The sequence below is a fragment of the Hippichthys cyanospilos genome, chromosome 9 (genome assembly GCF_059441005.1).
Source record: "Hippichthys cyanospilos isolate Australia breed blue-spotted pipefish chromosome 9, RoL_Hcya_1.0, whole genome shotgun sequence".
NCBI lineage: Eukaryota > Metazoa > Chordata > Actinopteri > Syngnathiformes > Syngnathidae > Hippichthys > Hippichthys cyanospilos.
Window position 1 is genome coordinate 4,115,494 of NC_142377.1, and position 23,742 is coordinate 4,139,235.

The following is a 23,742-nucleotide window of genomic DNA, read 5'->3' on the forward strand; positions in this document are numbered from 1 at the left end:
CAATCTACCACCGAGCCAAGCCGCCCATTCATATACAATCATAAATACCTAAATAAAATAATGTATACAGTAAAAATATTTATCCTAAATTTTACTGTGCCATTTGTTAATATATGTCGTTGTTTTTTGTTCACATCTTGTAAATACAGTTTGAACCTTAAAATTTGCCCCATTTACTGTGCAATTTTTGGGACTCCAAAAATTTCTTTTGGGATCCAAAATGTTTTAGTATTGTGAGTCTTGGTGACCCAACACTTTTCAGTGGTAAAATGAGCACTGTTTATGTCACATCATCTTCTTATTCATCACCACCCCCCCCCCCACCCCCCAAAAAAATCACATAAAAATAATGTATTATTTAAAACTACTCTGACAAGTACAATTCATAAAAAATAAAAAAGATACGTGTAACATAGTATTTGCATCTCTGGTCCTGGTGGCTGTTTGTAAAGATGCAGAGGCGCGTACAAAGATAAGGAGCCAGCCAGACAGACGAGGCCTGTAATGTATGATGTTTAACTAAATCAATTCTCTCTCAAGGAGCTTTTGACAAATGTCAAGGGTCTGCCTGTGTAGATGCTACGTATAAAGAATACTTATTCTGAAAGTTTCATTTTTCTTACATTGAGTGAGTTCAGTGAGTTTACATTGCTTAAGTTTTGACACATATACAATGTGCTCGCTAACAGGAACACTGCATTTCAGTGGTTGACTTGGTGGTCATGAGTAAAGATAAACCCACACTTTTTTAACTATATAATATAAAATATTTAACATTATTGTTGCATATCTTTCCTTTCACAAATCAAAGATTTAGTAGTTCAGAGGCTCAGGTAGGGGAAAGACCATTAGGAGAGGCCCAATATGGCACAATGGCAACATTGCTGTGTGTGTTATACTTTTCCAAAACTCAACACTCATAGCAATATCCAAGTTTTCTCCCACCACAGCGACATGGCTCAGCAGTACAATGCTTACCAATCGGAACTTTGTGGGTTTGATCCCTAAGCCGAACAACCATATTGAAAACAGAGACAACAAGAAAATACAAAGAAGCAAGAAATGTACACTAATTATTGCAATGAAAGAACCATTGGTTTTAAATAGCACCAGATGAAAACTAAGTCCTTATGTAAAGGACTTGATGGTGTCATTGACACAGCAGCTTAAAAAAAAAAAAAAGCAATAATGAACGCCAGCAGGCATATGTCACCCAACACATACAATCTCTGACACACATTTTTTTTCTCTTTGAGTGTAAGGCTAGAACCAACAGAATTGGCTGTGACGTTTTGTAAAATGTGTAGCATTGGGCACTTGCACTCATGTGTCAAGATACTACTTAACTTGCTTGTTAGCCAGTGCGTTGGCACCAACCTGTGGTATTTTAGGGTGGTGAAACTCACCTATTTGCACAATTGCGACGAGGTGAGTTTCAGCAAAGAACTGGTGATGCACAGAAAAACAATACATGAAAAGATTACCTTAAAATGATGAAGTATAGAAATTGCCTATACGTACTGTACATAATATTTTGCTCTATATATATATATATATATCTCATATGTATATAGTTTCTTCCACTCAATCTACTTCATAACATGTTCAGAATACGAGTCTATTCCTTTATTAGTGCTTAATGATCACTGCTCTTATTGCCCTGTTACTGTTTTTTATTGCCTACTTTATTATCTACTCTATTGTGTGGAATGTAAGTCCGCCCGTGGAAGTGAACAGAATAAGAATTTGTAGTGTTACTATGCATAGGACAATAGAACTCTTGAATCTTCATGCATATTCATGCAGTGAAGTGCTGCCTTTCATTTTCCTACTTAAAACTCCGCTACGAGGGAAGCTCAAAATACAAAATGTACTCCTCCGCGTAAACTGCAGCTCGTTCTCGTTCTCTCCCTCTCTCTCTCTCTCCCTCTGTTTCTCTCTCTCGCTCGCTCTCATTCGCTCACTAACTCTTACCAGCGCGCGCATTCGAGCGCTAGTTGCGCGCGACCATCTGACCAAATCGGCCCCAGCGATTCGGACTCGCACGCAAGCAAAGGAAAAACCAAACTAAAAATAACAATTTTGAACATGTGCCAATGCAACTCGTCGGGCTCCAAAGCGAAGGATCCGAGCTCACTGGCCGAAGCGGGCAAGCTGTTCGTCACGCACACCACCCTGCACGGCCTGAGGCAGGTCTTCAGCGGGGGCTCGTACCCGCGCCGGGTGGCCTGGCTACTGGCGTTCCTGGCGGCCGTGGCTCTGCTGCTCGCCTGGTCGTCCAACCGCGTGCGTTACCTGCTCTCGTCGCCCGTGTACACCAAGGCGCACATGGTGTACGCCAAACGGCTCGTCTTCCCCGCCGTTACCATCTGCAACCAGAACCTGCTCCTGCCCAGGCGCATGAAGAAGACGGATATCTTCAGTGCCGGGAGGTGGCTGGGGCTACTGGGGAGGAATTGGCAGGTGTCACCCGCGGCCAGGGACGCCTTGGCGGCTCCGTCGCATCGAAGCGAGCCGCCCTGGTCGCCTCTCTCCCGCATCCTGGACTTTAACCACTTTCTGCCACCCCCGCGGGAGTCGCAGCCGTCCATGAGGCAGCTGCTAGACCGGCTGGGGCACCAGCTGGAGGAGATGCTCTTGTACTGTCGCTACCAGGGGGAGATGTGCGGCCCGCGCAATTTTAGTACCGTGAGTGGGATCGGAGTCCCTATTTTTCCTTCCTTTTTTATCCAACAGCAACAGGTTACTTCAGTTAGTGCGAGCATAACGCAGACGGAGCCTCTATAGTTCACCCATGTGCTACCGGCTCCTCTTCTGGGCTCATTTTACATCCCGGGATGAGCTGCCTTTATTATCTTGATTCCAAAACACTACTTCCCGACCGCACTTATGCCAACGGGTCATTCCGGAATTGAAAGACGATTTAGGCCTTTTTTATGCTGACATCGTTTGGTGATTTTAAGAAAAAACAGGTCATAATGTAATCATTTCAACAGTAAGTCTTGCTCTGCAATGGGAGTTGAATTGGTATCGTTAATTACAAATAAATTGTATTTAACTGCAAAATAGTTTACTTAACCTTTTTAACTACCAATTTTCTTTATTGGGGTACTAGTCAAAAAAATTGGAAACACCCTCTAAAGTGTTTATTTAGTTATTAGTTTAGATTAATATATGATTTGAACATTTTGTTCTCAGTCAGCCTTATGATGTGGATGATGCTCTATGACTTCAATTCACAGCTGTGGATTTTCCAAAAGTTCATTGCTTCAAATTGTTGTCCGAATGAGTTTGAAAAAATTTCCAAATTTTTGGCTGTTACTGTAAGTGCTGTAAATGCTATACATTATATATCCATCAATCCATCCATTTTCTTAACCGCAGCATAGCGTGCTGGAGCCTTTGGCCAGCGTACACACTGAACTGGTTGTATAATACATTTTAATTGAATAAACACAATACAAAATAATCCATACTTTTTTATATAACACTTTGAAATCAACTGTAGCTGTAACAAAGTTCTTTACAAAGCATTTAACTTAAAAAATGAACGATAATACAACAGAACACCAATTACAAGTGAATACATACCAATTACAGGAGTTGTTCTTTCTGCCATCTAATAGAAGGACATTTGTTTGTTCTGTCTGTCATTACAAATCGCTGGCATCATTTCCCGAGGCACACCTTTAGAATTCTCGCATTAATGTGCCCTGGTTCACTGCTTGGATATCAAGGAGTTAGCGCACACAGACAGAAAACATGCTGTGCTTTAGCAGCTTTGGTGAGTAATATGTGATTTATTTCTAGGTTTTACATTGATAAATCTGTGATGATTTTTTTGTTTGGAGAGGTTGTATAGGAAGGTAAACATTTTTTTGGGGGGGGGGTTTGTTTGGCTTGAGTAATGATGATTTTCAATCTCCAATATGTGAAAGGCTTCTGTCTCTTCTCTCGTGTAATGCGTTGGCCTTTTTCATATGTGAATATGAAGAGGACATGTATGAGATGCATCTGCGGTGTGATAGCGATAGCCGAGACGTGCGGGGTAAAGTGCCTGGGATGGATACGAGTGACAGTCCTAAATCGGAATAGTTGTTTTTAGTAACAGATTAGTAGTCCTGCAGTGGGAGATATATAGACCTAGTTAACTACTTTTTTTCAATTATTTTTTTATGTAATGGTATTATGAATGAGTGGATTGGTCACTAAAGACACACCCAGGTCTGAATTTCACTGCCTGACACAAAGAGTCCTTCAAACCTTTAAGGACTCATTTTTTGAAAAGGATGTACACTGGAGGCCTATTACAATGCTGCATTTTAAAGGTGGTTATGATGATGGTACTATTTTTTCGAGGTTGTACTTAATATAAACATTTTGAGAACCACTGCTCTAGTACAGTGGTACCTCTACTTACAAACACCTCTTGCTACAAAAAAATTTAACTAACAAAATGCCTCGGCGGAAAAATTGTCTCCAGTAAAGGGACAAAATTCAAGATATGAAAGGTGACATTGTTGGCATATAATATGAGACACGAGACACCAGCGCTCGTGCCTACATGAAGCTAGTGGCGGTCCATGCATTTCACACTTAGGCCTTCAGTGACTGAACCCCTCATGCGCACACGTACACATTATTGGGCTAAGCAAGCTATTTTTCAGAGCATTTAAACAATCAATAAACCCAGCAACATCAGCAATTACAACATATCATTCTACGTGCCAAAACGTAGAATAAGTAATAATAATTTCAAATTATTTGTCCTCGAAGTCTTACGAAGTCTCCAAAGAGCGGGCAAGCTATAACAAGATTGTACACTAAATTACAAATGGCAATTTAATATAAGTGTCACATCTGGGCATGGTGAGTTGGGAGGAAGAAGGAAGGGGTCCCAAAAAAATGCCGGTAAACTGAGAAATATGTGGTTCAAAAAGGAAGTTTTAACAAAGAAATGAGGCTGGACCGAACCAGGAGCAAAACTGGACAAAGTATCACTAGACAGGTGGACCAAATCAAACCAACGAGACCGCAGACAATAAAGGCAGACGCGAGTGTAACAGAAACCTGAATAAAACCCCACAATCTCAACACAACCAAACCCAACCACACCAACAGCTACTGCAGCTGTCTAGCAAAAATATGGGCCCGTGCACAGTATGTCAATGAACACCACACAGAAGCCTTCAACTGTTCATGCGAATACCCAGCGCCTCCAGACTCAGGCAGACATGAAGTCTGCCATGAAGTCTTCCTGGCGACACACATTAGCTGAATTCTAATTGGCTAAAAATTACTCTAAAACTGCAGCGCAAGAGTGTAACCGTATGTATATGACATGAAAAGAACAGAATAATTTTACATATAAAAATATATATATGTATACTTTTTAAAAAAAAACATGAAACAAAAAATGAAATTGACTTTTATTATAGTTATTATAATTATCATAGTTTATTATATTATCATTTATTATCAGGTTCTATTAGGCCAGCAGAGAAGGCCTTGTTGGCCCTGACGGTCCACCACTGCATGATGGTAATGTAATACGTTATCTCAAGTAGTGATGTCTACCGTATTTATTACACTTCGCAATGCATTTTTATAATTTATTAATGTGCCTGCTTGCCCAAAGACGAGACAATAGTTAATGTGTATTGATGTTGACTGTGGTCTTCCTTTTTTCATCTTTACTTGTTTCATCCACACTTTCCACCAACAATTTACACCTTAGAACTAACAAACATTGACATTAGCTGCAGCTAACATTGTACATATTCATGTAAGAACACATATGTAACACACCACTTTGGGCTGTCGCGTCTGACCTTAGCGTAGTTAGCGCGTCGTTAGCAATTACATCACACAGGAAGGACTTCAAAGTAAACCTTACATGCTCAAAATATAAAACACACACACACACACACATATATATATATATATATATATATATATATATACATATATGAAACGTAAAATAAAAACGTACAATATAAACGTCCTCAAAAGATGTCTCTCTCCGCAGTCATCACTAACACACAAGCGGCATTTCACGACAAATAATTGAACTGTATTCATATTGACTTATTAATTTTTTTTTTTAACTGCTACAAATAAAATTTAGGGTTTAGGAGTGTTTTTGTTTTTTTTATTATTATTACTATTCTTTACATTATATATTTTGATTATTATGCACTAATTTAATTCTATTACACATTTGTAGCCATTTTTGAAGCATTTTTATGAATAATATTCAAGGATTAATTAGCATTTTGGGTGGCTTGGAACAGATTAGGCCATTTACATGTAAAAAGCGGCACTACTTATGAAAGATTCACCTTATGAAAATACTTCCGGAATGAATTAATTTTGTATGTGTTAGGAATAACCCCGAGACACGAGTTGGGTAAGGGACCCCGACATGACACGCTGGGTTCAGCTTCAAAAAATTTATTAACAAAAAGCGCACGGCAAGCGTGGGGAAAAAAAAAGGAGAAACAAAAGTAGAGACCAAACGGGTCTGAATGACAAAATAGACTGGCACGAGGGGACGGGGTCAGCAGGAGAACAATCAAAACAAGGAACAACAAAAAGAGGCCCGGAGGGGTAGCAAAAGGTAAGTGAGCAACGGAGCAAAAACAAAGGCAACAGGCAAAGTACCAAAACAAAACACGCGACTGCAGAGACTCGAGAAAACTGGAACAACTAGGGCTTCAATGAAGGAAGGCTCGAGGAATAACCCGGCGATTGTCCTCCTGTGCCGGCCGCCTTAAATAAGGCCTTGATGACAAGGGTCTTCAGGTGTGCGGCCGGTGACCCCGCCCTCTCGTCGTGGCAGGAGGACCTCGCCTACAACAAGAAAGACCTGATGAGCCAGAGATGTGACAGTATGTAGCAGTACCACTTTATATAGCTTGTACGTACATACTGTGTGCTTCTGCTACCACTTTAGTATTACTTTTACTGTGTATTACTTTTACTGTGGCTTCACTGCAGTCACTTTGTGAAGGTTCTTGCACATAAATACATTTTAGGGTCATGATGGGAAAAATCAAGGCAGCCATAAGGCACCTCCTCTGGCTTCCATCTCTGCTGGATTGATGTGTTTACTATCACATGAGCACAAGAGACCCACACTGCTCCTAATGAAGATTTTTGATTCATGTTGAGCTGCTTTCCCAACACACTCACTATTGGCATTTATTGGCTGGCAATAGGCCGGGAAATCATCAGGTGTACTGTGGGAAATAATCCAATTTCTTGTAATTGGTCTGAAAATTCTAATTTATTCACTGCAAATCTTTGCTGTCTATCCATGAACATGAGGGCAGATACATTTAAAAATAATTTGTCGAGATTAAAGATGGTGAAATTAACCTGTATATACTGTACATCCCTTCATCATACAAAAGAATAATAGCTTTGTGTTAAACCAAACAGGCCCAAATTTTACACCAAAGCAGTAAATTGAGCCAAGACAGTCTATAGGCTACCTACATTATCTACCGTTGTTCATTTTGATAACCCATTAAAATTTTAATAAAGTGTAAATAATCGCGTTCTATACAACTATACAACAGATTTTTTTTCATATACATACTGTACCTTCGTAGGTCAAGTAATCGCTATTTAAGCGATATATATAAGCGATGGAGGAACATTTTCGCCAACGTAATTCAAATCGTGATACACCAAGAATTTACCTTAACCTGTGTCTTCCCTCTATCGTGGATGGCCCACTGCGTGTGTTGTGTTGTTGCCTGTTGTTAATCCTCATGTGCCTGAATCGCTGTCTTGAATTCTATTTGGCAGGGTTGTGTTTTCATTGTCTTTATGTCCACGGAAGCCCAGGGTAACTAACCCGCGTTGACATATTTTCCCAAATTTTGTAGATCCCTCCCTGTTGTACACTGAAACCAATGGTGAATTGTATTTGTTTTGGATCGCTCTTTCGCTTGCTTGGCGTATGCTTCCAAAGTATGGTCTCTCTGTCACACTGTGGTGCGCCCGCTGCATTCAAATAACAACACTTAAAGTGCATACTATGGCTCTGAATATTAATCTTGTTCAGTGTTTTAATGTGCTTCAGTTTTTGTTTGTGTTGCAATAATTATCCATAAAATGGCAAACTTTCAGCATTTTTATATAAGGGACTAAACGGACCATTCATTATAATCCTGGATGGTAAGTAAAATATCAAGTAATTTCACGCCCATCATTATTGATGTGTCAGCTTTTATCGACATATAGTGAGCCCACAATATTTCGACATTTGTAGTTATTAATGCATTGCACTAATGCATTGCCAATGCTGGAGACTTGTGCCGAATCATACAAAGACAGCATAATCAATTAGCAGTTTCTTTGTATTTTTGGTCAGTGATGTGTTTTTAATGGTGGTGTGGTGATATTGGTTGCTCTGGGATGGCAAAGACGCTTGCAAGCCATTCTGCTAAAGCAGTTATAAAAGACAACGTATATTGTCATGACTCATGAGGTCCATGTCTTGTTTGGTGGGTATATTTTGAAGTTGGCCTTCACAACACACCGTTAGGTTATAAAAGGAGATTATTGACCTTCTTTGGTTGGTGTTTTTTTGGCTCATTCATAGTCCCGGGAAATGCTTTAAAATGGGAGTAGCCTATCAAGTGACACCCCTCTACTTCTGTGTGCTTGTCTAAAATTCGGGCTGATGCTGCCTGGTTTTTGCATCATCGCAACATCCATATTCTGACATATTGATTCGGTTTTCATTGTCTATCAACCAAAAATGCATGTTTTGCCTTTTCCAGCCGGTGCATATGTAATTAACTGTCAAGAATACCTCGAACCCGAACAGGTAGCGGATCCCAAACAGACAGGGACTCGCAAAGAGGCTTCGAATAAGTGAATTTAAGAACTGAGAGTGCGCGCACAGTAGGGCTGCACAATTAATCGAAATGTAATCGTGATCACGATACTGGCTGCCACGATTAATTAAGCTAATCCTTTGCGATTTTGACATTTAAAAAGCCGGCTACGTACCTTACATGTCAAATCAAGCACTTTCACTCATCCTACCACCAGGGGGCAAACGCAAGGTTCAGACTTCAGGCACACTGGGGAGAGATGAGGAGTCTGTTTAAAAAAATAAAAAAAGCTTGGAAGAATTTCGATCGTTTGAATCTACGAGGATTCTCTACCTCTGTTATAGAGTAGTATTGTTTGTATGCTGTACACTCCATTTACTGCTACCTGAATGGGAGAATATTGGCTGACTGCGGGGAAAAGCCGCACCGAGTATAAAATGTTGCAAAACGCGTGCTGGTGAGTTGCCGCATGTTCTTTCCATACGGAGTGTTCACGTGTCAAGCATAAACCAAGCCTATGCTACGTTCACACTGAATGCGAAAAATTCAAATATTCGCTCAAGAGCTGGGGTTGAGCTTGTTGTGGACTTTACAGTGTACCTGGAAAGGAGAACTCCGCTGAGAACTTTCATGTTTCTGGCATGTAGCAGAGCCAATGTTTTCTCCTACAGCACCGTTCTTCGTCTTCTTTTTTTTACATTGCGTGTCCCTCGCTTTGTGGCAATATTCGTCTGACAGAAAAGGAAAAGTTTCAAGGTCGCAATCGAGTGGCTGATACTGTGCGAAATACTGTACTCTGAGGTCAATGCTGCACTATCGTTATCTCGACACAGTAACTGCAGTTCAGCAGCTGTTAAAAAAGGAAGAATTTGTTTTCTAATTTATTCATTAATAAATTAACTAATTAAATTGTATTAGGAATTTGTAGCGTGTGCGTAAGATAAAAACAAACCTGGCATACAGAACGTTAGCAATATATTCTTCTTCTAATTCGAAAGCAATGTCATTTTGACAGTGATCTTTGTTCAATAACCAAACTTAATAGCACAGTAAGAACAGGTTGCAAACATCTTCAAATAGTTTCCAGCGATTTATCTCTCCATAGTTCAACAGATACTCGTCAAGAGACTTTTTGCAGAACTTTGGCTTTCCTCATTATAAACAGAAGGAAAAGTCCCGAAAAGTGCACACTGGTGTACCTCGCTACAAGCCTTTCAAAACAAGAGTTCAGATAATCATTTTCATTGTTTTAAGTGAATACAAAAATATCAATACCATATTAATTTGCAAAGTTTTAATATTTTTAGATGTATTTGGTTTGTGCTTTTTTATGCTATTTACAACTTAATGTATTTTGCTAATGAATATATTTTTAATAAGCTTATATTTTGTGAGGGCTATCTTCATAGGAAAATACACGCTTGGCGTACATGGAGGAAGACATGGAAGGTGCGTACCAAATACTATGTCCTGGAGTAACCCACAAAAAAAAAAAAAAATATGTGCACCCCTGCACATGTATCTAACTTGAAAATACAGTAAGTTCACTAGCCCCCACTCAGCATTTGTACTTGTAGTTACTTCTTGCATTGACCATGAGGTGTTTTTTTTTTTTTCATGTCATGTGGGCCTTTTGAAACATGGCATGACACAACCATGCTTTTTTGTCAAGATCATATTTGAGTGACACTTGATATTCCCAAACGAATTGGTGCCTGTTTCTCGGTCCTAAAATGCCTCAGGTGCTTGTCTTCAAATATTCAACTATGCCAAGGATCCTTTGCCATTCGAAAGGATGACGAAGCAGCATCAGCTTGCTCTTCAGATGAACAGAGCAGCGGCCCATGTTTTTTGGGGGGGAACTCACGGGGGATGCATTGATAATCGATGATGCCTGCATGGCCTGCGGGCGTGCAAGACAAGCTGTCTACATGAAATAGACTTGGTTGCACTCGAGAGGCCATAGCCACCCTGGCAGGTGGGAGGGGTGCAGGCCCCCTTTTTTCGTCATGTACTTTTCAGAATGTATTGACTTGAGTGCAGGGACATCACCCTTGTTTGGGGGGTGGGGGCTGTAAATGTGATTTGTTGAGCATTATTTCCAAGAACATGCCTCAGCCCACTGCACAGTGCACTCCACTGCCTGGAGTAGTCCCTGTTTTTATAAGCGCTAACTGAATTCTATTTATTCTCGGGTTGCTTTCCAGCACCTACCTCACTTGGATGGATGATTTCCGTTCTATATTCAGTCATTGTATATTAAAATGAAGAGAAGCCACGGAAGTTTTAAGATTTGATTTTCTTCTTTTGCAAAATGGTACTCTATTGTCTTTACTCTGCAAGTGCTGAGCAACCAATCTGGTCATACAAGCATAATACGAAATTTGGGCTGGTCGGGTTGCAAATGTCAAAAGACTCTTGTTTGGGAACGTTTTTTTTGGATCACATTGTTTCTTTGCCTTTCCTGTAATGCCGCCACAGTAATGCAAAGTTGAAGTTCTTTATTATTTGGAGTGGAATGTGCTTTCTTAACCTCTGGGTGTCTGGGGATTTTTCACCAGCTGGACCTTATTATCATCCAACTTGGGCTGACTTTGAAAGGGTTATTCCATCCATCCATCCATCTTCTATAGCCGCTTATCCTCAGGTTGCTAGTGCCTATCTCAGCTGGCTTCGGGCAGTAGGCGGGGGACACCCTGAACTGGTTGCTTGCCAATCGCAGGGCACACAGAAACAAACAACCATTCATGCACCCCTAAGGACAATTTTGTATGTCCAATTCACCTGCCATGAATGTTTTTGGAGTGTGGGGGGGAAGCTGAAGTGCCGAGAGAGAACACACGTGAGCTCGGGGAGAACATGCAAAAGAGAACACACAAAATCCATACAGAAAGGCCAGAGCCAGATGGATTTGAACCAGGTATTTGAACTGTGAGGCAGACGTGCTATTCACTGCACCACCAAGCCACCGGGTCATAACATTGTCAAATATGTGTGTGTGTGTGTGTGTGTGTGTGTGTGTGTATATATATATATATATATATATATATATATATATATATATATATATATATATATATATATATATATATATATATATACAGTGGTACCTCGGTACTCGACCGCCTCTATACTCGACCAAATCGGTGCTCGACCAAAAAATTCAAGTAGATAATGCATCGGACCTCAAACAGATTTTCGGTGCTCGACTAGCCGAGCCGAGCCGAGCCGAGCCGAGCCGAGCCGAGCCGACCCGAACGCGCTCCTCGGCCCTTCTCGGCCAGCGGGTAAGCGCCAGTTCAACTCAGACCGCCAGCGGAGTAAGACGTTTGTTCGAGTATTTCTTCCCGGATTTAAACTTTTTCGTGTTGCTCTAGCCCTTAATAATGGGTCCAAAGAAAGACAGTGATAAGGGGAAGGCAAAGAGGAAAACAATGAGGACCACTATTGAACCGAAGAAGGAAATTATAGCAAAATATGAACGCGGTGTACCTCGCGTCGCAGTTAGCTAGCGTCATCATGGAAGGAGTAACTCCCTCCCGTCCTCTCCACATCCATTCCTGTATGCCATCAACCACTCTCCAAAACGTAAGTAAATTATACAAAATGGTTTATAATGCTTTATTTATCTTTATCTTTATCATGTACTGCTTGTGCACATTTACTTGTGCACACATACTTTCCATTATTTCTTATGGGAAAATTGCTTTCGGTGTTCGAACAAATCGGTGCTCGACCACCACCTCAGAACGGATTATGGTCGAGTACCGAGGTACCACTGTATATATATATATATATATATATATATATATATATATATATATATATATATATATATATATATATATATATATATATATATATATATATACATTTCTGGGTTGTTTTTTTTTTTGGGGGGGGGGCTATGCCCTATGCACATTCCACCCTATGCCCTCTTTATGTACAAAAATTGTAAAAATGTGATTACAGTATTACAGACTTTTGAAGACTTTTGCATTCTGGGAGTCCAGGCTTAGCCAATCATCGGAAGTCATTGAAAGGCTTGCAAATGTCATAAGTTGGCCGCTAGCGCCACCCGGTGTTTTTGGGGTGTCAACACAAAAATTTCTTATACTGGACATCACCGGTGACTGTGCGCCGCTCTGCGAGTACCTGTTGAAAGGATGCAAAAATAAGTGGAAATGCATGATAAAACATCGGGTTTTCAATATGTCCAAAATTGACAATATTTCCAATTTTGAATGGCGGTAAATGAGACCAACATGAGCTAAATATGACACCTATAGGGTGTACCTCTTGACCTCTTGTTTGCAAGCATTTAGAAGGGACGGCAATAGGACAAATTGAAATTGTCATGTTTTGACAAATCTATGCAATATTTTAGCCACCAAGTTTTTTTCTCCTTTAATATCACACATCAAAAATCCGAGCTGGGTCAAAATTCCCTCCAGGGGTTAATATTTTTACATTAGCAAGTGAGCAGAGTTCACAGCCTCCATACAGCCCTCGAATCCCAAACTTTTGCTCACAGTCAAAGGAAAAAATTGGCCGAGCGATGTCAGTGTAACTTAATGTAAGATTCTAGAGTTTTATTGCCATATGCATAATAATACCACACACTGAAATTCTTATTCTGTTCAATTATCCGAGCAGACTACATTCCATAATCGAGCAAATAATAAGGTAGGCAATTAAAAAAAGAAAAAAAAAAGTCATAGAGAAATAAGGGCAGTAATAATAAACCACATTGAAAAGCTGTTCTTATACAATATGAGCAAATATCCACTACATCTCAAAATAATTCGAACCGTAGTAAATGCTAACGTCAAACACCTCTTATATTACCATGAAATTATCCCCCGGTTCCCTCTTTAATCAGGCATCTTCAAGTAATTTCCCTACTTAGTTGCATACATCATCAATGACTGCTGTGGGTTATCAGCCTCAAGAAACTTGCATTCAGGTCTCAATTTCTCATTAAGCGGTAGAAATACAGTATATTGATTGATATTAGGTGAGTTGTAAATGCTACCTTATTCATGTATCTATGTAGTGACATCATAGCAGACCTGTAAACGTGTGCTTTGAATGTAAATAATACGAGCCTCTATGGGGAAAAAATGTAGATGAAGATGACGCTTTGCTCTTGACACGTCAAATCTGGTTACAGAGACTTCAAGGAGCATCAAAGGGCTGTCTTCTGATGAAATCAAATCCTGACATATCATTGCTAGATTGTTTTGTTTCTCCAATTTGTTTCCCAGGCGAAGGGGCAAAAAAAAAAAAAAAAAAAAACCTCATTTGCCAGATTATCTTTCCAAGGATACAACAATCTGATTGCTACTCCAAAAATTGTATTACATTCTTCAGGTTGATGAAGTTACAAATGTTTCATTCGAGCTGACCTTATTATCCGTGCATTAATTGCACTTGTCCTTATTAAGATTCGGAGTAGGAGCCGCTCCGAGCTGACTTTGGGAGGGAGGCAAGGCTGTCGACGAGTCCAGTGAGTTTCCTGGTTTTCTCTCCATATCGGGGACTGAGGCCTTGTCTACTTGTAGCCGGGCTTTTTTTTTTTTTTTTTTATCATTGAAATGGAATGTTTCAAAACCTCTGGCCAAAGTGGAGATTTGCCCAAGCCTCCTGTTTCGTGGTTGCATGTGACTCGCTTCAACAGGATTTCAGAGGCGGAAGTTCTTTCTGATTGTACAGGATTTGCAACATTACTGCCTCCTAGCGACTTGGCACGCCAATTTGAAACCGCACGATGCGGTTTCATATACTGTAGATGCAACTTTTTTAAATAAACAAACAACGACAACAAGGGGGATTGTTACATGTAGACAAGACCTGTTTCCATTCTGAAACCTAGTTGATTGCCTTTTAACAAAGAAAATGTGGCCTTGTCCACATGTAAAAATCCACAGTCTCCCTCTTGTTGTTGTTGTTTGTTTAAAAAAAAGTTGCGTCTATATGAAACCGCATAGTGCGGTTTCAAATTCATGTACAAGCATGCTAAGTCGCTAGGTGACAGTAATGTTGCAAATTCTGTCCAATCAGAAAGAACTTCCGCCTCTGACGTAATCGGTATCCGTGTCTTCGGCATGAAAAAGAGTACAGTGATCCCCCTACTTCGCGGTTAATTGGGGCTGTCAACCCCCCCGCGAAGTCTGAAACTCGTGAAGTAGGGTATCAGTTCCTAGATTTCTATGTACGCCCCAATATAGCCGCAGTAACCATAAACAATCTTTTTTTTTTTTTTGGTATTTTTTGCGTATTTTATTTCCTTTCTCCTATTATTTAACATTACATTATCGTTATTAACATTATTGTATATTCATTAAATAACTAATATTACTTTAGTTTGTTGAGAATTTGTTCTCAGGACTGGTTATCTGCACCAAGACTCCGGTGAAAGAGTACACAAGTCAACACGTTGAACTTTACATTTATTTTGCCTCATGTATGGTGTATCATGTAGTATCTGTTGAATAATAAATCAACAACAATGTTAAAGTCAGTAAACTAACATATAAACACTTAATCTATGAATTTACTGTATTTTTAGCCGACATTAGCGGGTTAGCAACAACTAACAACTACTAACTATAAAGCGCAACCTCTACACAAACGAACACATATACAGAATAAACACTCATCGCTTACTAAACAAAGGCAGTAGCGTGCGTTATCAACATAAATGATAATAAACTATAAATATGAGCTTACATTGTCATTCACTACGTCACCGTAACGAGCCGAATGACACACAGAGAACGTAAAACAGGAAACGGAAATGCAACGCGACCCGACAAATTAAAAGCAAGCATTTCAAAATAAGATAAAAAAAGTCACAAACTCTTAACGCTTGAAGAATTCTTAACATAGTTATTAACTAATATTACTTGATTATTTGATGAATACAGTACTGTATACTGTACCTTTTTGCTTTTTTCAATGTTTTTACATTTTTGCACATTTTTTAAATGTTTTTTTATTTTTAAATATTTTTTATTTTTCCTGGAAAAAAACGCGAATTACTGAGACCGCGATATCTGAGACCACGAAGTAGGAGGGATCACTGTAGCCCGATGATGCAAATCTCCGTTGAAGCTGGTCACATGCAACCACCAAACCGGAGTCTTTGGCAAATCTCAACTTTGGCCGGAGGTTTTGAAACATTCGATTTTGATGTGAAAAAAAACCCGGCCACATATAGCAAATAGGGCAAAACGGAGATATTTACTGCCCGTTTGCAAGAGCCCCGGCTACATGTAGACAATGCCTTAGCTTTTGCCGACTTCTATCAGAAAAAAACACTCACAGAATAAGACATAGCAGTAATTTCACAAATTTCACAATTGCTGTTTCGTTTTGCTTTGAGGAAAGCTGCTGAGTACATATTATTTTGCACTACGTGATATATTGCAGTATCATCCTCATGTATACAGTTTCTTCCACTCTATCTACTCCATAATATGCTTGCATTGTAATATTGTAAGTTAATTATTACTGCCCTTATTGCTCTATTACTTTTTTTGTTTTGTTTTATTACCTACTTTTTTATTTGTGTGATTATGGAATGTTGTTTGCTTGAGGAAGTGAACAGAATAAGAATTTCATTGTGTGGTATTACTATGTGTATGACAATAAAACTCTTGAATCTTGAATCATTTCTTAACAGGCCTTCCCAATTGAATCATTTCTCAATTTTCACTTTGCCTACACATGCATAATAGTAACACTTGTTAGCAAATTCCGCAGGCGCCATATGCTGCAGAACTTCATTAGGCTTCCCCAAGTGGGCCAAAGTGGGATTCTAGGGATTGACGTCCAAAAAAGAACGCAGTTGTTTACGAGGGCATGCACAAAGAACTTGCATATTTTTAGCTGGGGTTTTTCTCTCATTTTTAGGGGTGTTTTGAACGTTGTAGTTCTGCAGGGCCACTCTGGTGAAGTGCTGGAAGAGAAATAACAAGCTTAGAATGAGCAAAATAAGGTCCCCCATTAATCACTGGTGTGTACTGCTTATCATCTTAAAGGGTTATGGTGTTTGTGGTTTTTGGCCCAACATTAGCTTTCAACTGTGGCCACACTTTTCGAGGTTGTTCTGATGAATTAAAGTGTAATATTCATTCTGTTTAATGGCCCTGTTTTCCTCCCAACAGCTCCTGTGGGATATGAAAATTATTTGACAAGTTTCCTGTTCAACAACAATTTGTCCCTTAAATATTTGTTATCTTATTTTTGTATAATGGAGTTTTGAAAATTAATTCTGGAGATGAGGTCAATATGACATATTGACATATATGACATAAAACAAACTAGGTTTTTGGTGGAAAAAGGAATATAACATTCTCTTCCAATCTCGCGGTGTTTTTGGCGAGCTTGGAAAAAAAAAAACACTTCTGGGTTAAAAATTAATTGTAATGTATTGCGTTATTCTCATTTGTACTGAGTAAAATATTCCTATTTTTTGTGTGTAATGCATTACACTACCACGTTACTGCAAAAAGTAATGTGTTATGGTAATTACATTACTTTTGTAATGCATTACTCCCAATACTGGCAGTAGCCACTCACCTAGAAATTAAAGGGCCGAGCTGCTTAATTTTGGTTCATTGACATGCTGAATTTTGTGTTGTGTTGATTACGGACCAGTTGCTTTTTGTTCTGTATGAATATTTGTCTGGTTAGCTCTTTTAATCCATGCGCATGCGTGAGAGAGCGAGGATAGTTGTTGATCTATTAAATCGATCAACAACTGCCGTTTCCCTCTTCCCTCTAGATTATATTTTGTAGGAAGGTGGCAGAAATATTCATCATGGTTTCAATGTGATTGTGGCTCACGATAGGGGAAAAAAAAAATACTTACACAAACACCATATCGTGACGGTCAAACTTTATTCGGAGAAGCGGAGTGAAACGTTGAATTTACTTTTGTGGCCGTGTGGCTTTCATGCATCACAAAAGTTTGCAAAACGTGAGAGGACTACATTTAATCAGGACTGGGAGTTTGAATTTCCTCCATTGTTTGTTTTTGGGAATCTTGCAAAGCAGGTTTGACTTTCCAGAACTTGCTGCATGGTGATGTCATGGCACAGCGCGCCTCCAGTGTACTACGCAAGCCAACAGAAGGTGTAGCAATTTTTTTTATACCTCGATTCATTTAGTGACTTTTTAAATCGAATTATCATATCATAGTAAAAGAGAACCCTGATTCTTATATGAAGCGATTATTTCACAATCTCTTTATTGTCTGGGTGTGTTTTCACAACACATATTTTTGCCTCAGAATTTTCTACAGTAAACTGTAGATTCGAAATGAAATGCTGGTACTTGCTTGGCCAACTCAGTGCAAATTCCCAGCTCCTCAACTCTGGAACCAAAACAAAATTTTAAAAAAATGTGGGTAACGTTGGCGTGAGGGTGCAGAATAAGCAAGGGATGCTTGGAAATGCATCAATGAAGGAACATTTAGTTTAGGGTGAGAAATCAGCGTTGGAACATGGCTGAAAGCTCCCAAAAGACTAGTTGACTTTTCATATAATGGCCCCTTTAAACTAAACCAGTGCTTTTCAATTATATTTTGCCAAGCCGCCCTTAGGAAAGATACCTCCTCCTAACCCCCCACCCCCCCTCCCCCCACCAACTTGAAGCACTATAAATAAGAGTACAGTATATCAATATAAATATTATCTAAAAAAAAATTTAAAGTATATCTAAACCTGTATCCTTTTTAACATTAACAAAAGAAAGAAACACCCTTAAAAAAAAATGACCAAGTGAATCAAAGTGCCTGAAACAAACAAAAAAAAGTAGTCAAAGGGGGAAGTGATGCAGTGTTAAGTAAGGGAACCATTTTCAAATTGACAGACAAAACAGCATACACTACCTTTTATTGACGTGTGTAGATCAGATGTATATGTGCTCATAGATGTGTTTTTTATTTGATGAATTGTAATTGTATGGTTTCAGGACACCCACTGACAGGGACCTTAAATGTGCAACCTAGATTGTCTTTCACAGGTGTTGTTTTCTTCTTTTAGTATGACAGTCCAAAATCAATTCTCAGCATTACCCTTGATGTCAATGACAGGCACAGGGATAGTGGTTCCTTGGCAACTTTGTGGGGTTGCGGCCTATGTCTTCGTGTGGCGCTCACACAAGGACTGATCGCCCAGGGCGGGATCAACACTCTCAGGCTGTCACTTTCTGAATTATTCAGCCAAGATGATAGCCTTTTCTTTTTTTGAGGGATGACACAAATGGGCCGATGATGCTTGATGTTTTTTCATACTGGCGATACAGTCATTCTAAACGAGGGCTGCACATGCAATGTGACTGCAATGTGGAAATTATAAGCAAAGCTGCTTAGGGATGACAAATATTTGCTCAACTTTTCTGATGGACTCTTGTCCATCATAAAGCTTAGTGTCACCGACTCCATCTAGCTATTTAATTAGGTTTTTTTGTTTGTTTGTTTTTTTTTAGTATGACCTTCAAGCTTTTTGTTTTGGGTGTCAAAAGAATTACAGTATCATACACCTGTGTGATTAGTTTGATTGTAAGGGAGCAAAAACCTCTGGTGTGGCACTGTGCTTTACGGAGCCATGGATGTGATTCTGATTAAGTAGACATGTTGCGAAGGGACTGCAATAAAGACTCCTACCTGCCATCCCAAGGTCAGCTTCCCCTCCTCTGTGCTGTTACACTTGACTCAATGCAAAAGGTTTCCACAGCAACTCGGGCTTACCCTGAAGTTATTGTCTACCTCTATCTCTGGGACGACTATTTGCGAAAAATGGCTAGACTTTTATTTAGACCACAGTGGGGAGTAGCAGAAAAGATGATTGCGCATTATCAAGTCATCTCCTCGATGTTGGGTCCTGAATTTCCTTAAAGGGATTAAATGATAGAAAAGGTCATTCTTATTAATTCAACTCGAGTTAACCAGTGGTTGCTTTGTACGGGTGCAATTCATTTGCAGTCTGTATAAGGAGGAGATAGGAAATTACAGAACCCCCAATAACAATAAAGAAGTCTTTGAAGTCAAAAACAAAAAGAAAAGTAACGGACCCCTCGTAACAAATTTACAAATTCCTTTATTAAGAACTTCACATGTAAACGTACTGGAAATTATGATCCTGATGCATTTACACTGCATTTTTAACACATCCCGCAATATTACAGTCAAGAATAAATGATTTACAGAGTAGTTTTTTGTTTGTTTGTTTGTTTTTAAATAACTCTTTGGGAGTGTTAAGGGTGGGAAATCAACATTGGTTAAAATCTCTCAAAAAGTTGAACTCCTATGATATGGCCTTTATATACTACATGAGCTGTATCTTTTTACAATTTTTACTTGAAGCTGAATCATATTCTTGTATTGGCTGGGGCTTATTTGATCTCAGATAAGTGAGTTTTTCAGCGAATAGCTGGGGACTTTCTACAGAAAAAATATGAGTAGGTGAATAAGCAGGGGATTATCATATACAACTGACATTGCTTATTTATAGATTAAAATGCAAATTCTACTGCTTCAAACCAAAACCCATTTGTGAGAGATGGTTGACTTCATGCCTTTGTTGTGCAAGGAGCATCTTGAGTGTAAACAGCACTGTCTCTTTCTGTATTTTTGACAAAATCAACAGTGCTATTGTCCTTGATAATTGTTTTCATGTTAAACAAACAAGCCATTTGTTTTTTGATTCCTGGGGCTTTTCATTCAGCTCACCTTGCCGCACTTTGTGTGGTTGTAAAGCATAATTGCCAGGTGAGATGCCACCAGATTTCCCGGTGTGATACCGCAAAGGGTGATGATGAACCATGATATGATGAAGGTGAGGGGACCGTTCTGCAGGGTGTTAAAATCGATGTTGTGCGTCCCTCTTTTGAGAATTGCTGTGGTGCAGATGATCTTGACCCACTTGAAAGGTTAAATCTCATATTTTTCTTGTTATTTCCTTTCTGAAATGCCCCTTAGTGTCCTTAGTTGGTAATCTATTAAATGCACCCCTAAATAACTAGGCACACACACACACACACACACACACACACACACAGTATAAAGATGCTGAATATTGGAATACTGAGTTTTTTCATCCCCTCTTTATGGTATTTTCCCGGTTTTGCGACAAAAACAACTGTCATGACCCTAGAGGCTTGGCTGTATTTGTGATGTTTCGTCTCCATCTGCAGGCATTTTTAGATAACTACACTTATTTTCAGTTGCTGTCACACTTACCTGCCTGCAACGCGTCACTACAATTCTGGTCTGCTAACGGTTGGCGTCTCCTCACGGAGATGGTGGTCTGCTCTTGATCGGCCTCACTCGTTTCAAAAAGGCGGAACGGTAAAGCTTTGTTCGATTGTGAGTGGTTACAAAAACGAGCAAACAAGAGTGCGTCACATCTACTTGGGCGGGAGGAGGTGGGCTTTATCATTAAAGTACAAAAACTAACAAGGTAGTTCTTTCAAATAATACGATACAGCAATAATAATAATATTTTAAGTAATTCCCATACATCTTTTCCAAAGAAGTCAACCTTCTCCCGCCTAAGTCCGTGTTGACGCACTCTGGTTTGCTCGTTCTGGGTGAACGCAACAAGCAATTTCATTGGATACCAAGCTGACAATCATCGTGCTTTTATAAGCTCTGATTGGCTATTTTTGTGCCACAAACGTAACGTGTGACAGAACTGAGCTCACGCAGAGGACGACTTGAGCGAGTAAGAGATCAATGATGAGCAAACGCGATGTTGAGCGAGGGAGGGAGGAGTATCACGAGCAAGAGCCAGATGTTGAGCGAGAAAGGGCTATCACGACCGAGCAAAAAGGAATTTTGAGCGAGGAACTTCTTTTCGATATTTTTTTCTGCGCTTTATAATCTGTTTTTGCTCGCTCAGTTTTATTTTCTACGCTCAAAAAGTTTTTTTTTGCACGCTCGCAATTGTGGCACTAATATAACGCCATATTTCTGCCCCCGAAAGGGCAACGAATAACACAAAATGTCCGTTCTGTGTTTGCATTGTCTTTTGATGTCTTGTGAATGTCAACATGGAGGTTAACTGGTTAGTTATTGAGAGTGGATGCTTTCATATGAGGCTCGCAAATCTCAACAATGCATTCTGGATGTGGGCCATCAGTTCCCATTTTCTAATGTCTGTTATATTCAATTATATATCCATTAGTTGACTGGCAGGCATAGTTTGGCCAATAGGTCATAGCTGTGCTTTTCAAAGTGGCGACGAGAACAAGGCAAACTCTTGTGTAATCTTTTATGCATTAAAAAAAAAAATACATGTTGTTTTTCTTTTTTTGTATGTCAGATTTTCACACGCTATGGCAAGTGCTACACGTTCAACTCGGGGCAGGACGGGCGACCTCTGCTGTTGACCATGAAGGGCGGCATGGGAAATGGTCTGGAGCTGATGCTTGACATCCAGCAGGACGAATATTTGCCTGTGTGGGGAGAGACAGGTAAGCATCCTCCAACTTGCCTCTTAATACTAGGAAAATGTCTACCTAGTTACATCACTGCAGCGGCTTTGACCATATGGTCCAAATTCATCACAGAACCTACAATAATAGATTGAAAATGATTCCAGGCATTTTTTACAGCGTATTCCCAGACTAAAATGGAGACAGTGATGATACCAGTCAGATCATTCACATACAGTTCTGTTCAGATAACAGTTTTTATGATGTCAAAACATTTTAGAGCCACAGGCTCTGATTTACATTATATGGAGTTGAACCTGAAATGCCATTGTTAACCTTGAGTCAGCTACCAATTTACCCACATTTCCATAGCTGCGGGCATGGCTGTACAAGCTTAAATTTTGTATACTTACTGTAATATATATAGTATATCATAATTGCAGAATACATTCAATGACTTCAGTACCCAACTACAGGGAGTTATCCAAGTTCATCATTGTTCAATGTTTAAACACAAACCTCCGCTGACAGCTGAGTTCATTTGAATATTGCTCCTAATCAAAGGAGCAGGCAGCCCTGGAGGATGTCAAAAAGTCTCAAGCGCCCATACAGCAATATTGCACCCTGAGTGGCTGTGATTACCTTTAATATAACACCAACAACCATGATTGACATCAATTCCACAACACACACTTCCTCCCAGCATTTACAATAACACTGTTTCAACTAAGGGCGTTAGCTAACTCCTTCCATGTAGTAATATGATAATATGTAGCTAATTCCCCCACATTTGAAACACCAATATCATGATTCTTGATTAAACAATACACATGACAATTAACTAATTAATTAATTACAATTAACTCGTTCACTGTTGTTGGAGGACAGAAACACCAAAAACATGCAGAATGTAGGCTCTTGAGGAGAGGGTTTGGACATGTCTGTTTTGTCACAAATAACCACGGGAAACGGGCGGGTTAAGGACCCTGACCAGACAGACGAGGAGAGTTCAATCACAGCAGCTTTATTTAACAAAAAGTGCATGACCAAAGTGGAATCAAAAAGCGGAATATGACAGGTTTAAGTGCAATAAATACTGAAGTTAAATTATTTAATCCATCCATTTTCTTTAGCCACTTATCCTCAATAGCATTGTTGGCTTGCATGCCTATCCCAGCGACCTTTGGGTAGTAGGCAAGCCGTCATCCTGAAATGGTTGCCAGCCAATTGCAGGGCACACAGAGACAAAATCATTCACACTCGCAACCACACCTAAGAGCAATTTAGAGAGTCCAATGTAACTACTATACATGTTTTTGGAATGTGGGAAGAAGCTGGAGTGCCCAGAGAAAACCAGCGCAGCCATGGGGAGAACATGCAAACTCCACACAGGAAGGCCAGAGCCGTGATTGAACCCAGGACCTTTGAGCTGTGAGGCTGACAT

The 23,742-nt window shown here is 39.6% G+C and overlaps 1 protein-coding gene across 4 annotated transcripts in view; it reads left to right on the top strand.

Moving 5' to 3' along the window:
- The window catches only part of asic1b (acid sensing ion channel subunit 1b), a 257,762-nt gene that overhangs the window by 194,469 nt on the left and 39,551 nt on the right, over nucleotides 1–23,742 (top strand). For 2 of the 4 annotated variants that reach the window (XM_088423593.1, XM_088423594.1), the window contains exons 1-2: nucleotides 2,017–2,688; nucleotides 22,187–22,337. In XM_088423593.1, the coding sequence (XP_088279719.1) occupies nucleotides 2,089–2,688; nucleotides 22,187–22,337 (751 nt within the window). In that variant the 5' untranslated portion in view covers nucleotides 2,017–2,088. Of the gene's footprint in view, nucleotides 1–2,016; nucleotides 2,689–22,186; nucleotides 22,338–23,742 lie in introns of those variants that run through there. The other 2 variants (XM_088423596.1, XM_088423595.1) reach the window with 1 other exon arrangement.